Raw genomic sequence first — 17,482 nt, forward strand, 5'->3', positions numbered from 1 at the left:
ATGTCTTCCCCTAACCACACTGCAGTGACTGAGTTCATCCTCCTGGGACTCACAGACGACCCAGTGCTGCAGAAGGCCCTGTTTGGGGTGTTCCTGGTGATCTACCTAAGCACACTGGCAGGGAATCTGGGCATGATCGTGCTGATCAGGACCAATCCCCACCTGCAGACCCCCATGTACTTCTTCCTCAGCCATCTCTCCTTTGTAGACCTTTGCTATTCCTCCAATGTCACTCCAAATATGCTGCACAATTTCCTCTCAGACCGGAAGACCATCTCCTACGCGGGATGCTTCACACAGTGTCTCGTCTTCATCGCCCTGGTGATCACGGAGTTTTATCTCCTTGCTTCAATGGCCTTGGACCGCTACGTAGCCATCTGCAGCCCTCTGCTGTACAGCACCAGGATGTCCAAGGACGTTTGCATCTTTCTAGTCACAGTCCCTTATACTTGTGGATTCTTCAATGGTCTCTCTCAGGCGCTGCTGACTTTCCGCTTGTCCTTTTGTGACTCCCGGGAAATCAACCATTTCTACTGTGCTGATCCTCCTCTGATAATGCTGGCCTGCTCTGACACCTATGTCAAAAAGATGGCGATGTTTGTGGTTGCTGGTTTCACGCTGTCAAGCTCCTTGTTCATCATTCTCCTGTCTTATGTTTTCATTGTTGCCTCTATCTTGGCGATCCGTTCTGTGGAAGGCAGGCACAAGGCCTTTTCTACCTGTGGTTCCCACCTGACAATAGTCACTCTATTTTATGGAACCCTCTTCTGTATGTACTTGAGGCCTCCAACTGAGAAGTCTGTAAAGGAGTCCAAAATATTTGCAGTCTTTTATAGTTTTTTGAGCCCGATGTTGAACCCACTGATCTACAGTATGAGGAACAAGGATGTGATCCAAGCCATGCAGCAAATGATAAAGAGAAACCTTTCATAAAATTGCACTTTAAGCATCTGTTCATTTGATATGACTAAGTGTCCATAACAGCCTTGTGTTTTACTTTTCTTTTATTTTAAATTTTTATTTTCACTTCATTTTACTTTACAATACTGTATTGGTTTTGCCATATATTGACATGAATCCACCACGGGTGTACATGAGTTCTCAAACATGAACCCCTTCTCCCCCCTCCCACCCCATATCATCTCTCTGGATCATCCCCGTGCACCAGCCTTGTGTTTCAGAGATTAGAAATGAGTAACACAGAACTCTAACTGTGATAGAATTCCAGGTTCTATTTTTATTTTATTTATTTATTTTATTTATTTATTTATTTATTTATTTTTTTGAGGATCAGGATCATTTAGTCATTGGGACATGATATATAGCAATCTCTTCTTTTTGTTAAGCAAAGAGATGTGTTTCACTCTTAGCCAACAGAATATTCTGATGTCAAGATTTATATCCAGTTAGAAAAATGTGTTTTAAAATCATTGTAAAGTACTTAACATTTTGCCTAATTTTTATAGTCTTGAAAACCACTGTGGCTTTTAGGAACCAAATTTAAACTCAGTCTTTGCAATTCTTAATCCAATGGTTTTTTTTTTAATTTATTTATTTTAATTAGAAGTTAATTACTTTACAATATTGTATTGGTTCTGCCACACATCAACATGAATCCACCATGGGCGTACACGTGTTCCCCATCTTGAACCGCCCTCCCACCTCCCTCCCCATACCATCCCTCCAGGTCATCCCAGTGCACCAGCCCCAAGCCTATTTGGAGTCTCTCATTTTTCAATATTCAACTTATTGACCTCTATTTGTGATTTATGTTTTTGTACTTTGGGTGAAACTCACCTCAGAAATTCTTGAGAGTATAAATCAACATGTATGAAAATAATCATAAGTAACACAATTACAGTTGAATTCTCACTTTTATGTTATTATGCGTTGGTGAAGTGAAGGGAAGTCGCTCAGTTGTGTCCGACTCTTTGCGACCCCATTGACTGTAGCCTACCAGGCTCCTCTGTCCATGGGATTTTCCAGGCAATAGTCCTGGAGTGGATTGCCATTTCCTTCTCCAGGGGATCTTCCCAACCCAGGGATCGAACCTGGGTCTCCCACGTTGTAGACTGACACTTTACTGTCTGAGCCACCAAGGAAGTCTATTATGCATTAAATCCTAACAAATGAACTAGTGCAGAAATGGTCATCTCCATTTATAAGTTTTACTTTGTTAGGCACAGAGAGACTAAATGACCTACCCAAAGTCATTCAGCCACTTAGTAGCAGAAAGGCAATTTGATTCCAAATTCTCTCTCTTTTCATATTGAATTGGCTAAACCTCTTTTGTGTGCATGATAAGTTACTTCAGTTGTGTCTGACTCTTTGTGACCTTATGCACTATAGCCCACCAGGCTCGTCTGTCCATGGGATTCTCACGGCAAGAATACTGGAGTGGGTTGCCATGCCCTCCTCCAGAGGACCTTCCTAACCCAGGAATCAGAGCCTCATCTCTTGCCTCTCCTGCTTTGGCAGGTGGGTTCTTTAGCGCTAGCACCACCTGAGAAGCTCAGCTAAACCTCTTATTATACAACAAATACTGGATGGGATGTTGAGGGTAATGAGTTGACCAGGTCATTGCTATAAATGATCATGGTGATTGTAATGAGAGCAAGATAACTAATAACAGGTAATGTGAATTTCTTCTTCATGTCATTAGGATAATTTGTGGGTAATATAGTCTTGTTGTTCCATGTAAAGCAGGCAATTTTGATATGCGGAATATTTATTTTGACTGTATGTTATGAATATATTTTTCAGATTATAAAACACACATGTTCATTATAAATGACTAGAAAATAAAAACAGATGTGAAGAAATAACTTTTATGAGTTATGTGCTCTAAACAAAGGAATGAATTCTCTTGTGTTTTTAAATATCTCTTCTCAATAATTTTTGTACATATATTATTATAATTGATAAAGCAAAATTGGAGTCATGTGCTATATATAAACCTTGAGTTTCATTTGATAGTATAAGGTTTACATTTCAAAGATATTATTTTTGATGAACACCACTTTTAATGCAGTTAATATTAACAAATCACACTAACTTAGTTACAAAAATAATTGAACATATTAATTGTAGAAAAACAAATACTGAAAATATATAAAACATGTTTTCCCTGTATACTTTAAAAATTTATTTATTTACTTTAATTGGAGGCTAATTAATTTATAATATTGTAGTGGATTTTGCCATACATTGACATGAATCAGCCATGAGTGTACATGCGTTCCCCATCCTGAACTCACCTTCCACCTCCCTCCACATCTCATCCCTCTGGGTCATCCCAGTTCACCAGCCCCGAGCACCCTGCCTCATGCATTGAACCTGGACTGGCGATCTCTTTCACATATCATAATATACATGTTCCAAAGCTATTCTCTCAGATCATCCCACCCTTGTCTTCTCCCGCAGAGTTCAAAAGTCTGTTCTTTACATCTGTCTCTGTCTCACATATAGGGTCATAATTACCATCATTTCTAAATTCCATATATATGTATACATATGTGCATTAATATACTGTATTGGTGTTTTTCTTTCTGACTTACTTCACTCTGTATAATAGGCTCCAGTTCATCCACCTCATTAGAACTGATTCAAATGCATTCTTTTTAATAGCTGAGGAATACTCCATTGTGTATATGTACCACAGCTTTCTTATCCATTCATCTGCCAATGGACATCTAGGTTGCTTCCATGTCCTGGCTATTGTAAACACTGCTGCGATGAACACTGGGGTACACGTGCCTCTTTCAATTCTGGTTTCCTCAGTGTGTATGCCTAGCATTGGGATTGCTGGGTCATATGGCAGTTCTATTTCCAGTTTTTTAAGAAATCTCCACACTGTTCTCCATAGTGGCTGTACTAGTTTGCATTCCCATGAACAGTGTAAGAGGGTTCCATTTTCTCTGCACCCTCTCCAGCATTTATTGCTTGTAGACTTTTTGACAGCAGCCATTCTGACCGGCACACAGTGGTACCTCATTGGCTTCAGTTTCTTGTTGGTTCCTGAAAGTGTCCATACCCAGTTCATTGTCACAAAGGTATCTTTCTAAGGAAACTCGCTATATGGCAGCTTACCTCAAATCCAGAGAGAAAGAGATATTGCTGGCAAGACAAAAGTCACAGTTTAATATAGCCTAATTATGGAAGTGACATCCATCATCTTTGCCACGTCTGTGTACCTTCTCCAGCATTTATTGTTTGTAGACTTTTTGATTGCAGCCATTCTGACTGGCGTGAGATGGTACCTCATAGTGGTTTTGATTTACATTTCTCTGATAATGACTGATGTTGAGCGTCTTTTCATGTGTTTATTAGCCATCTGTATGTTTTCTTTGGAGAAATGTCTGTTTAGTTCTTTGGCCCATTTTTTGACTGGGTCATTTATTTTTCTGGAATTGAGCTGCAGGAGTTGCTTATATATTTTTCAGATTAATGCTTTCTCAGTTGCTTCCTTTGCTATTATTTTCTCTCATTCTGAAGGCTGTCTTTTCACCTTACTTATTGTTTCCTTCTTTGTGCACAACATTTTAAATTTAATTAGGTACAATTTGTTCATTTTTGCTTTTATTTCCACTACTCTGGGAGGTGGGTCATAGAGGATCCTGCTGCGGTTTATGTCAGAGAGTTTTCTGCCTATGTTTTCCTCTAGGAGTTTTATAGTTTCTGGTCTTATATTTAGATCTTTAATCCATTTTAAGTTTATTTTTGTGTATGGTGTTAGAAAGTGTTCTAGTTTGATTCTTTTATGAGTAGTTGACCAGTTTTCCCAGCACCACTTGTTAAATAGATTGTCTTTTCTCCATTGTATACTCTTGCCTCCTTTCTCAAAGATAAAGTGTGTGGGTTTATCTCTGGGCTTTCTATTTTGTTCCATTGATCTATATTTCTATCTTTGTGCCAGTACTATACAGTCTTGATGATCGTAGCTTGTAATATGATGAATAAGCTTGGTATGTCTTGCTCTGAAACTTGTTGGCTCTTGGGTGGGACTTGGTTTCAGTGTAGGTATGGAGGCTTTTGGATGAGCTCTTCTCAATTAATGTTCCCTGGAGTCAGGAGTTTTCTAGTTTTCTCAAGTTTTGGATTTAAGCTTCCTGCCTCTGGTTTTCAGTCTTATTCTTACAGTAGGCTCAAGACTTCTTCATCCATACCGCACTGATGATAAAACATCTCCTTTCAAACAGAATAGACTGCCTTTCTGGGTGCCTGGTGTCCTCTGCCAGCATTCAGAAGTAGTTTTGTGGAATTTGCTCAGCATTTGAATGATCCTTCAGTGAATTTGTTGGGGAGAAAGTGATCCTATTCCTCTGCCATCTTAGGACCTTCATCCTTGTTTAGTGAGAGATTTTTTTTGTAATTCTGCAATGCTTTCAAATTTTCAAGAGATTCATACACATGATTTTACATATTCTTATAATAACTCAATTTTCTCCTAACCCTATATTGCCTTTCCCCACTTCCCTCTCCCCACTGGTATCCATAGTTTTGTTTCTATATTTGTGAGTTTGTTTCTTTTTTGTTTATTAATCAAGTTTGTTTTGTTTTTTATATTCCCCATACATGTCATATCATACAACATTTGTGTGTTTTCTCTTTCTGCATTATTTCATCAGTTTAATGCCCTCCAAGTGAATCTATGTTCTCACAAACAGCAAAACTGTATTCATATAAAATAATTCCTTTTGAACCTTAATGCTCTGAATTTTCAAAGATGTGAACATGTTGTTCACATGTTGAGTCACATAAGTTAGTTCTCATGACTGGTGTACATTATGTGTGCAAATCCTCTATAAGTGACTGTGCTTTTGTGTATTCTACTGTACAGTAGTGTACAGTATCTTTATTTCAAAGATATCCAGTTCAGTTCAGTTCAGTTGCTCAGTCGTGTCTGACTCTTTGCAACCCCATGAATCCCAGCACGCCAGGCCTCCCTGTCCATCACCAGCTCCTGGAGCTCACTCAGACTCACGTCCATTGAGTCCGTGATACCATCCAGCCATCTCACCCTCTGTCGTCCCCTTCTCTTCCTGCCCCCAACCCCTCCCAGCATCAGTCTTTTCCAATGAGTCAACTCTTCGCATGAGGTGGCCAAAGTACTGGAGTTTCAGCTTTAGCATCATTCCCTCCAAAGAAATCCCAGGGTTGATCTCCTTCAGAATGGACTGGTTGGATCTCCTTGCAGTCCAAGGGACTCTCAAGAGTCTTCTCCAATACCACAGTTCAAAAGCATCAATTCTGCAGCGCTCAGCTTTCTTCACAGTCCAACTCTCACATCCATACATGACCACAGGAAAAACCATAGCCTTGACCAAACGGACCTTTGTTGGCAAAGTAATGTCTCTGCTTTTCAATATGCTATCTAGGTTGGTCATAACTTTTCTTCCAAGGAGTAAGCGTCTTTTAATTTCATGGCTATAGTCACCATCCAGAGGCAAGTGTAAAAGCAGTGTTGATTTTGAAGGACACTTCAGATCCTCTCTATAGATTCCCAGTTAACTACACTGGTTTGATGAAGGGAAATATATGACATGATGAAAAAGATCACTACAGGTGCCTCATCATCAATAGAAATGTCATTTTATGCTCTGTGTAGCTGATACCCATGTCCCTCCCAGTCAGAGATGCTGCTCGGTCATGTCAAAGGGGAAAAGAAAGCAAGAATTATCTCACTATTCTGCTTGCCCAGGTGACTCTAATTCTCAAGAAAGGGGTGGAGAAGTATGTCTAAGCCATATTCTCATATCCAGTTTTATATGCAATAATGCTGTATTTTAGCTGATAAAGAATCCACCTGCAATGAAGGAGACCCTGGTTCAATTCCTGGGTCAGGAATTTCCCCTGCAGAAGGAGTAGGCTACCCACTCCAGTGTTCTTGGGTTTCCCTGGTGACTCAGACAGTAAAGAATCTGCCTGCAATGCAAAGACCTGGGTACAACCCCTGTACTGGAAAGATCTGCTGGAGAAGGCCATGGCAACCCACTCTAGCATTCTTGCCTGGAGAATCCCCATGGACAGAAGTGCCTGGTAGGTGACAATCCATGAAGTCACAAAGAGTCAGACTAGTTGAGTGAATAAGTATAGCACAGTGCTAGTAATTTTAATCTCTGACTCCTGTGTGTAGTCTGCAAGTGATCCATGACCCAGAAGGATGATGATTCAACGGCCCTTTCAGTATCCAGCCATGGTGAAGCCAGAAATATCACTTCAATCACAACATTTATTGAGTAATTATTGTGTAACCCTCTGGTCTGAGTCAGGGATGTGAGACAAACCAAAGTCCTACTCAGATGTTTTAACTGAAGAGAATTTAATGGAAAGAATTTAAGTTAGTAAGGAGAATACTGGCAGTGTTAAGTAAATCAGTCCAAGAACTTGAAGTGCCTGGAGGCTAAGGTCGTAAGAGAGTTTTCATACCAGTCCTGAAGCAGTCAACACAACGGCCGCTGTCAGGATTCTAGTTTCACGAGATCCCGGAAGAGCATGCTAGGCCACCTTTTCAATACACACCTTAGCAGAGATTTTCCTTGAAAAGATGCAGCCACCTTAACACTTCATTGTGAAACTGGGAGAAAATGAAATTTGAATACTTTTCTCTTCCTCTCATTTCTGTTATGCTCCTGGTTTCTCCCATTGGCCTAACTCAGATGGAAACTAGACACTCAAGGAGCCTTATTGATGGAATTTAAGGTTAAGCTCCAGGTAGACCAAAAAAAAAAAAAAAAGATAAACTGTATAGATGGTCTAGACTGACAAAGGAAGCATCATTAGAACATTTATTGTATCTGTTTATCCGTGGTGTTCCCTTTGCTTGGTATTTATTATTATAACAATTTAAAATATAAAGAGCAAGGTTCAGAATCAGTAAATAAGTAGTTCAAATGCAGCAAAAGTTGTCTGACTGTCTGATGGTTTGCCTATACCCTTCAGTCTCTATCTGCATGAGAACTTAATAACTCTCCCAAGTCAAGTCTCAAAATATCCAGACATTTAGGCATAAGTTAAAAAAAATGAGTCCCATTAGTATATCATTTCAGAAGATTTGATTTCCCGAAGATACTGGGGAGAAGCAAGAGTCGTGTCCTCAATGGACTTAAGATTTTAAAAAGGGTAAATCACTCATAGTGGTTTATATTCTAAATGCTTTTCTGTGAAAATTAATTGAACCCTAGGGTGCTGATCCCTCTGTGACAATTCTGGTATAAATTCCTCAGCTTCTTCATATCCAGCTGTCACTGGGAAATCACTCTTCTTTCACAGGTTGGACTAGGTATTGAACAGTTTCCTGTGCTGTGTGCTTAGTCACTCAATTGTGTTTGACTCTTTGCGACCCCATGAACTGTAGCCCACCAGACTTCTCTGTCCATGAGGATTCTCCAGGCAGAAATACTGGAGTGTGTTGCAATGGCCTCCTCCATGGGATTTTCCCAATCCAGGGATAAAACCCAAGTCTTCTGCATTGCAGGCAGATTCTTTACCATCTGAGCCACCAGGGAAGCTCAAGAATACTGGAGTGGGTAGCCTATCTCCTCTCCAGGTGATCTTCTGGACCCTGCAATCAAAACGGGGTCTTCCTGCATTGCAGGCATATTCTTTACCAGCTAAGCAAAATCCTATTATTTTCTTTCTTTCTTTCTTTGCATCGTGCACCGTTCAAAGAGAAATGCTTGAAGAAACATGTGTCAGAGCTACAGTTTTTTTTTTTTTATAGTATAAATGTTTATAAATGTATCATGGAGTGGTATCACAATGGAAAAAGAATAGATCAAAGGCCACGAGACAGGGCCTCAGGTCAAGAGTGTCTGTCAAGAATACAAAGCTTCATAGTGCCCAGAGCCATTTCTGTCCACTTCTCTCTAAGATTAGTTTGCCAAGTCAGTTCTTTGTATCAGGTGGCCAAAGTACTGGAGCTTCAGCTTCAGCATCAGTCCTTCCAATGAATGTTCAGGACTGATCTCTTTTAGGATGGACTGGTTGGATCTCCTTGCAGTCCAAGGGACTCTCAAGAGTCTTCTCCAACACCACAGTTCAAAAACATCAATTCTTAGGTGCTCAGCTTTCTTAATGGTCCAACTCTTACATTCATATCTGACTACTGGAAAAATCTTACCTTGGACTAGACAGACCTTTGTCAGCAAAGTAATGTCTCTGCTTTTTAATATGCTGTCTAGGATCATCATAGAGTTTCTTCCAAGGAGATGGTCTCCTTTATCATGTACAAAAGTTGAGAAATGCACTTTATGATTTCTTACATACTGTCTCAGCTTCATAGATAATATGATTATTATTATCAGTGTGACCTTTACAGAACTCAAATTGCATCCCTATCATACAGTTTATTCTTACATTCTGAAAGAGTTAAATAAGGTAAAGTTACAACAAAAATATTACAATTTGGGGATGGGTGTGTCAATCACTTTTTTAAAAATTGTCTTCTCCTCAAGGGGACATTTTTTTTATTTTTTATTTATTTATTTTTTTAATTTTAAAATCTTTAATTCTTACATGCGTTCCCAAACATGAACCCCCCTCCCACCTCCCTCCCCACAACACCTCTCTGGGTCATCCCCATGCACCAGCCCCAAGCATGCTGCACCCTACGTCAGACATGGACTGGCGATTCAATTCTTACATGATAGTATACATGTTAGAATTCCCATTCTCCCAAATCATCCCACCCTCTCCCTCTCCCTCTGAGTCCAAAAGTCCGTTGTACACATCTGTGTCTTTTTTCCTGTCTTGCATACAGGGTCGTCATTGCCATCTTCCTAAATTCCATATATATGTGTTAGTATACTCTATTGGTGTTTTACTTTCTGGCTTACTTCACTCTGTATAATTGGCTCCAGTTTCATCCATCTCATCAGAACTGATTCATTTGAATCAGTTCTGATGAGAGGGGACATTTTTAATACATAATTTTACCCCAATTATTCCCTCCTTTAATATTTAATACCACTGAAAAATATGGTATATAAAAATAATCACATATTCTTTATGTACTTTATTTTTACCTGTATTTATACAAAAATACCAATTTAATTTTGTGTCCCATGAGCCAATTGCTACTGCTGCCAAGTCAATTATTGTCCTAAATAATTGGCTGAAATATACAGAGGTAAGGATAGCCTGGGAGAAGTAAGATTTGGCCATGTAAGGGCAATCTGAGTTAGGCAAGGGTGGATAAAATGAACATGCATCGCAGGGTGAGGGACTACCTAGAAAATAACCTTGAGGTTAGAGTGGCAGGTAGACAGACACTGGTTCTATAAAGATGTATTTATTCCATTTCCCTAAATCATTCACCTGTGGGGGAAAAACAATGAATTTCAATTACTGACACTTTAGACACTACATCAAAATTATTCTGAAAACAAATCATAGTTTTAAAGAAAAGCAATATTTAAAGGGATTGTAAGTGATCAATTCATGATAATGATTTGTAGAAAAGATCTAAGCCGCTCAACTATGAAAAGACTTGCAGAAAAGCTTTTGAAACTATGTAACTGTGTTCTGTATTAAGGTAGATATTGAGGCATCTAATGCATAATTACTAGGTTACATCTGGATATTTAAAGAAAAAATTGATGAGGAACCTTTTTAAAGACTACTGAATTTCTTATAACATTGCTTCTGTTTTATGTTTTGTGTTTTTGGACATGAGGCCTGTGGGATCATAGCTCCCTAAAAGGGTATCAAATCTTTGTTCCTTGCATTGCAAAATGAAGTTTTAACCACTGGATCACCTGGAAAGTACCCTATGTAACTTCTTTATGCCACATGTGTTTAGAAGTTTGAAAGAAATAGGCATTGATGAAATGATGTTAATAATGGAAAATGATTTAAAAAATGCATTTTTATTTCATTTACTTTAGACATCATTGGAAGCTGAGCAAACACAATGTTAAAGGAAAACTACACAGAAGTGACTGAGTTTATCCTCCTGGGACTGACAGATCGAGTTGAGTTGCAGCCTGTCCTTTTTGCGGTCTTCCTAGGCATCTACCTGATCACAGTCTTCGGCAATGCGAGCATGATTTTGTTAATCAGAACTGACTCAAAGCTTCAGACTCCAATGTACTTCTTCCTCAGCCACCTCTCCTTTGTAGATCTCTGTTATGCCACCAATGTCACGCCTCAGATGCTGGTCAATCTCTCATCTGAGAGAAAAACTATTTCTTTCCTTGGTTGCTTTATACAGTTTGATTTATTCATTTCCTTGGGGCTCACAGATAGCTATATGCTCACAGCAATGGCTTATGACCGCTACATGGCCATCTGCAAACCCTTGTTATACGGCAGCAAGATGTCCCGAGGTGTCTGCCTCTCTCTCGTTGCTACATCTTATATTTATGGCTTTGCAAATGGTCTTGCACAGACCATCCTGATGCTCCGCCTCTCCTTCTGTGGACCCAATGAAATCAACCACTTTTACTGTGCGGACCCACCTCTCCTAGTCCTGGCCTGCTCAGACACTTATGTCAATGAGACTGCCATGTTCGTGGTGGCTGGTTCCAACCTCATGTGCTCTCTCACCATCATCCTCATTTCTTACATTGCCATCTTTACAGCCATTCTGCAAATGCATTCTCCAGAAGGGAGGCGCAAGGCATTCTCCACCTGTGGGTCTCATCTGACAGTTGTCACTATGTTTTATGGGACACTGTTCTGGATGTATCTGAGGCCGCCTTCTGAGGCATCCATAGAACAGACCAAAATTGCAGCTGTTTTTTATGTCTTTCTGAGTCCTATGTTTAACCCTTTGATCTATAGCCTTCGGAACAAAGATGTTAAAAGAGCAATAAGGAGAGTAATTCAAGAGATTTTTTTTGCCAAATTGGGTACACATTTGGCCAGAGGTATGTAATATATTTGTATTTTCTTACCGATTAAAGAGGATTTTAAATTAATAAGTCACTTTTTGTCATTGACTTATTTTTTCCTTTTGCAATTCACCTATGAAATGTGGAAGAATCTGTCAGATCATTAGCTTGTGTCATTTCAGTATATTTAAAATGAATACCACATGGAAATTCAATGACAAGACCAGATAGCATCGCTATTTTCGTATTAGTAAAGGACAGATAATTCTGTGTACAGTATTCATAAAGGTAGAAAGTTATAAAAGACAGAATTACCAGTGATGCTAAGACCATGACAATTTGTTTGATTTGAGGGGTTTAATAATTTCCAAATTATTTTCCAAAACTTGTTAACATATAAGGAGGAAAGTTTTTTTGTTTGTTTGGTTGGTTTTTTCTTTGTTCATGTTACATATCCAAGATCTTTGGGTATCTTAAATTATTACTTAAGAACTATATTTAGATATTAGTATTGGTCTAACAGAATCCTCATTGATTAAATGTTTGACCGAAATGCCAAATTTTCTTTAGATTTTTTTTATTAATTCTTTTAATTTTTTTTTTTTTTACCAATATGCTTTCAGCATTAACCTATATTGGGCTTTCACATTTTTTTTAATGCACTGTTAACATCTCACAAACAAAAATAGTGAATGATATAAAGAGCACTTTTCAAAGCATAACTAATCATCATTAAGTTTTCACACAATGACACTTTTTTCAAATTTGCACAAATCTCCATTTCATGGACCTGACTGCTCACCTTTGGCATCTCCCCCTGGGACATACAAGTTGGGGAAGTTTACGACGCTGGAAAACTCAGAAGAGATGAGTAGAGATGAACTTGGTTCTGTTAGGTCAATCGAGTTGATTTTTTAAAAAACTGATTTATAACTGATTTGTAATTTTAGGTTTCAGGTATACAACATTTGAAAGTTGCTCAGTCGTGTCCGACTCTTTGTGATCCCATGGACTGTAGCCTGCGAGGCTACATACATTCTCTGGGCAAGAATACTCAAGTGGGTTGACATGCCCCTCTTCAGGGCATCTTCCCAACTCAGGGATCGCACCCAGGTCTCCCACATTGCGGGCAGATTCTTTACCGTCTGAACCACCAGGAAAGCCTGGTATTCAGCATAGTGATTTTCAATTTTTAGAATTGTTAAAGAGGCTTTTCCAGTGGCTCAGTGGTGAGGGACCTGCTTGTAGCACAGGCGACTCAGAAAACGCAGGTTTCAGAACTGGGTTGGGAAGACCCACTGGCGGAGGAAATGTTTAAAAAGCAGTAAGAAGAGCGATTCAAGAGAAGTTATTTGCCAAATCGCGTAGACATTTTGGTCACGGGTATGTAACATATCTCTGATCAATCAGTGAGCACTTTAAATTGACAAATCATTTTGCCTATTGACTATTTTTTTCCTTTTATAATTCACCTATGAGACTTGGAAGAATGTTATCAAATTGTTAGTTCTGACTCAGTATATTAAAACAATACCACAAATATATTAAGACACAAGACAAAACAGCATTGTCATTGCTTTATAAAATTAGCGAATGTAGTGACTACATTACCCATAGCCACCAAATATGTGAACTTGCTTGTTGGATTGTTTCTTTTGTATTTTTTATTCAAATTATATAGAAATGAAGATCTTTAGGAATCTCAGATTATTACTCCAAGATATATCTTTAGCTAATAGTACTGGTCCAATAGAATCCTCATTCATAAGATTGTTGATGTAAATCCTAAATATCCTACAGATTATCTTCATTATACATTTTAAGTGTTTTAATCTATCTATATCCCTATCACAAAACTAGTTTTGAGGTTTCATTTTGTTTTGTTTTGTTATGAACAATTTCCAGCATACATCCAAAATATAAAGCAACATAGACTACCAATGTCAGGATAACTAGCAATTAATATATCACACAATGCCAGATTTTTCATTTTTAAAATTTTTGTTTTATCTTGGAGCATAGTTGATTGACAATGTTGTGTTAGTTTCAGATATACAGCAAAGAGACTCAGTTATACCTCTACATGAATCTATATTTTTCAAACTGTTTACCCATTTAGATTATTGTAGAATATTGAACAGTCCTCCCTGTGCTCTAACAGCAGGTCCTTTTATTGCATTGTTTTAGAAACTCAGACCCATGGCCTCTCCATGCCATGGACACTAGTGCTTATCTTTGGCATCTCCTCCTGAAGCATATCTGGGGGAAGACCAGGACCTGCGACATGCTTAGAAGGCATGGGAAGTGAGTAGAGCAAGGTCCTATAAAGTCTATCCAGTGAATTTTCTTTTATCAGATCTTCAGTGTCCTTACAGACGTTTGAATTTCAGACATGAAAATGGAGAAAGATGACGTGGGTTTGCCTATTTTCTTTTGTAGTTTTTAAAACTGTTGAGACTATATTATTAGGTCTTATCAAGTACTGAACTGGTATTATTCCTTTTATCATTTATACTTTCCCTTCTACGATGTATAAAGTCTAAAAGTCTGATTTGTCTGATATTCACATATATTTGGCTGTTTATTTTTTGTTTGTTTCTAGTTGGTTATGTCCAGTATGTTTATTTTGACTTTTTAATTTTCAGGCCCAGAGTCCTTTTGATCACTATTTCTTATTTTATTGTAGATATTGACACTTTTGAATATTTCTGACAACTTAGTTTGTGCTTTTCACAAACTACTTTATGCTTTTTCTCCTCTTTACCTACTGTGAATTAAATCATATTTTGCAACTTTCTTTCCTTTTCAATCCTTGTTTGACTGACACATTCTATTTTCTATTATTAGTAAGTTCCCTTAAATTGTGTATGCGTACTTGGCTTAACTTAGTCTTCATTAATCAGTGTACCTACTTTGCTATTAAATAATAAAAGGAACATACAATATTTTAATTATGAATTCATCCTGCTTCCAACTTATAAACTGTCATTTGCAGGTATAGAATAAATCATCAGTAGTAAATTATTTATTAATGAACTTTAAAATGATCTTTATTGTATATGATTACAGTTATAATTATATTAAATGGTGGTTCAGTGTTTGTGTTCCTTTAACTTTCGTGACATTATCAATTGTTCTCTCACTATTATTTGGTGCCCACTCTTCATTTATGGTTTAGTTTTCTGCTGCGTGATATATATCCTTAATCAGTTCTTTCAGTGAGAGTCCCTCTCTATCCATTTATCTGAGAATATCACTTGTCCTTTCTCAAAGGAGAATTTATTTGGGTATGAATGTAGAAAGACAGATACTCACTTTCAGTATTTAAAATATCTTATATTCTGGCATATTTTTGTTTGGCTATGCAGATTGGTGTATTACCAGATTATTTGTTATTTCTCTGCGGGTAAGACACTATCTTTTTCATTTTCTAATATTCAGTTTCAGTGTTTGTTGGGATTTAGTTATATTTATGCTTTTGTATTTTCAGTGCCTCTTGGCTGATCTCTTGAAGTCCTATCCTCTTAGGATACATTCTCACAATACCATATAACTCTAATTCATAGAAATGTTTAAACTGCATGTTTAATATTATCATTGCGATTTACTCATGATTATATTATCCCCAGTTTTCTCAGTGTCACGAGGGCCAGGTCTAAGGTCCTTGTCTAGCTTTGCTCACTAGTTTAAAATCAGAATTTATCACAAAACCTAGAATAGAAATATTCTGAATAAATATCACTTGAGTTAATAAACTATTACTATGATCTTTGCATTACAGTTCTTTGAGTAGTGAAAGATCTACTCCCTTCCACTTTTCAACATAATTTTTATTAAATTTTTTTAAATTTTACTTTACAATACTGTATTGGTTTTGCCATACATCAACATGAATCCGCCACGGGTGTACACGTGTTCCCAATCCTGAACCCCTCTCCCACCTCTTTCCCCATACCATCTCTCTGGGTCATCCCGGTGCACCAGCCCCAAGCATCCTGTATCCTGCATCGAACCACAGTTTCTATGCCTCATGCCTCCTACCATGAAACAGAAACATTTGAAGGACAAAAGCCATCTTTGTCTTTTTCTTACACTTTCTCCATTGACCACACAGTGGCAAACAGAAGATTTTTTCTGAATATTTGACAACTGTGTGGATGGATGAATGAACGGATTAATGGGTAAGTGAAAGCCTTTATACCCAGAGAACGTGCAGCACTGTGTGAACTTGCCACATTTCTACTCTAAGCGATTCCTTATCATTGACTAATAATCTGTTTGATCCCAGCCTCACAATGTATTAACTGTAGGTTCCAGGGAAAGGTAATTAACCTCTGCTTGTTTCAGTCTCCTATCTGTAAAATGAAGGTACTAATACAAAGAACCTACACCATTTGTAAGTTTAACTGAGCTAATACGTGTGTAGCTGTTAGGCCTAAGGCTGGCACGTATTAATTACTCAATGCCTGTAACCTATAACTAATTACTCCCATTGTGTTTTCTTCCTGTGACTTTGAAACAGTTTGTCATGATCCCAGATCCTCTCTCTGTAGACTTTCAGTTTGAGGGCTGAGATGATGCATTCAGTGAATTGCAGATTAACCTGAGAGCAGGGAAACTTAGAGCTGTTTTACAGTCCTCCATAAATACACACTGCACACTCCTTGAACAACTTGGGACATATTGGCTCATAGCTGTTATCTCCAGGGACTGTGCTAGCTATGGAAACGGCACCTCTGCTCACAAAGAGTCAGATTCTAGCAGTGACACTGGAAATATAAGAAAGCAATGAAAGCAGAGTGTGTTAGTCAAGGGGAGGGCAGAGAGGTAGACAGCATGGTGAACGGAGGTCAGACTCTGGAGGCAAAACGAAATTATACTCATTAACAGAAGATAATTTAATGGAAAGAATTTATTTTAATAATGAGAACACAGGCAATGTTAAAGAAATCAGTCCAAGTAGTTGAAGCACCTCGAGGCTAAGTTCAGAAGGTAAATAAATCCCAGTCCTGAATCACCCAACACAACGGCCACTGTCAGGAGTCCAGTGAAACTACATCCAGGCAGAACATCCCAGGCCTCATCTCAACACACACCCCAGAAGAAATTTTCCTTGGAAGAATGCAGCCACCTTAGCACTTCATTGTGAAACTGGGGGGAAATGAGAAAAAAATTTGGATACTTTTCTTCTATGCTCTCGCCTCTGTTAGGCTCCTGGTTTCTCCCACTGGCCAAACTCAGAAATCCAAAACCAAAGGAACTCTAGTGATGGAATCTAAGGATTAAATTTCAGGTAGGCAAAAAAAAAAAAAAAAAAGTAGAGAAAAAAGACCCTAGGTCTAGATGTGCTAGGCTGACAAAGGAAGAATCACCAGCGCATTTACGCTATCTGTATATCCACCATATTCTCTTTGCTAAATATGTATTATTATAACTGTTTAAAATATAAAGAACAAGGTTTAGAATCAGGATACGAGTAGTCCAGCTAACTAAATTTGCCTGATTGTCCAGCGGTTTTCCTATATCATGCACTCCTCTATCTCGCATGCTGAAATTTTAAACACAATAAAATGAACTGCTGAAGGTCTGTGAATATCAGAAACAACTTTTAGATTTTAAGTATTAGAGATGGGATAGAAACTATAAAT

At 38.2% G+C, this 17,482-nt stretch overlaps 2 protein-coding genes across 2 annotated transcripts; both read left to right on the forward strand.

Moving 5' to 3' along the window:
• LOC138420664 (olfactory receptor 5M10-like) lies at positions 1 to 933 on the forward strand. Its single transcript, XM_069553976.1, has one exon. The coding sequence runs from the start codon at positions 1 to 3 to the stop codon at positions 931 to 933; it is 933 nt and encodes a 310-aa protein (XP_069410077.1).
• A 9,979-nt stretch (positions 934 to 10,912) lies between these two features.
• On the forward strand, positions 10,913 to 11,878 carry LOC138420219 (olfactory receptor 5M10-like). Its single transcript, XM_069553345.1, has one exon. The coding sequence runs from the start codon at positions 10,913 to 10,915 to the stop codon at positions 11,876 to 11,878; it is 966 nt and encodes a 321-aa protein (XP_069409446.1).
• Positions 11,879 to 17,482: the final 5,604 nt, after the last annotated feature.

This window comes from Ovis canadensis, chromosome 15 (assembly GCF_042477335.2).
Source record: "Ovis canadensis isolate MfBH-ARS-UI-01 breed Bighorn chromosome 15, ARS-UI_OviCan_v2, whole genome shotgun sequence".
NCBI classification, from domain to species: domain Eukaryota; kingdom Metazoa; phylum Chordata; class Mammalia; order Artiodactyla; family Bovidae; genus Ovis; species Ovis canadensis.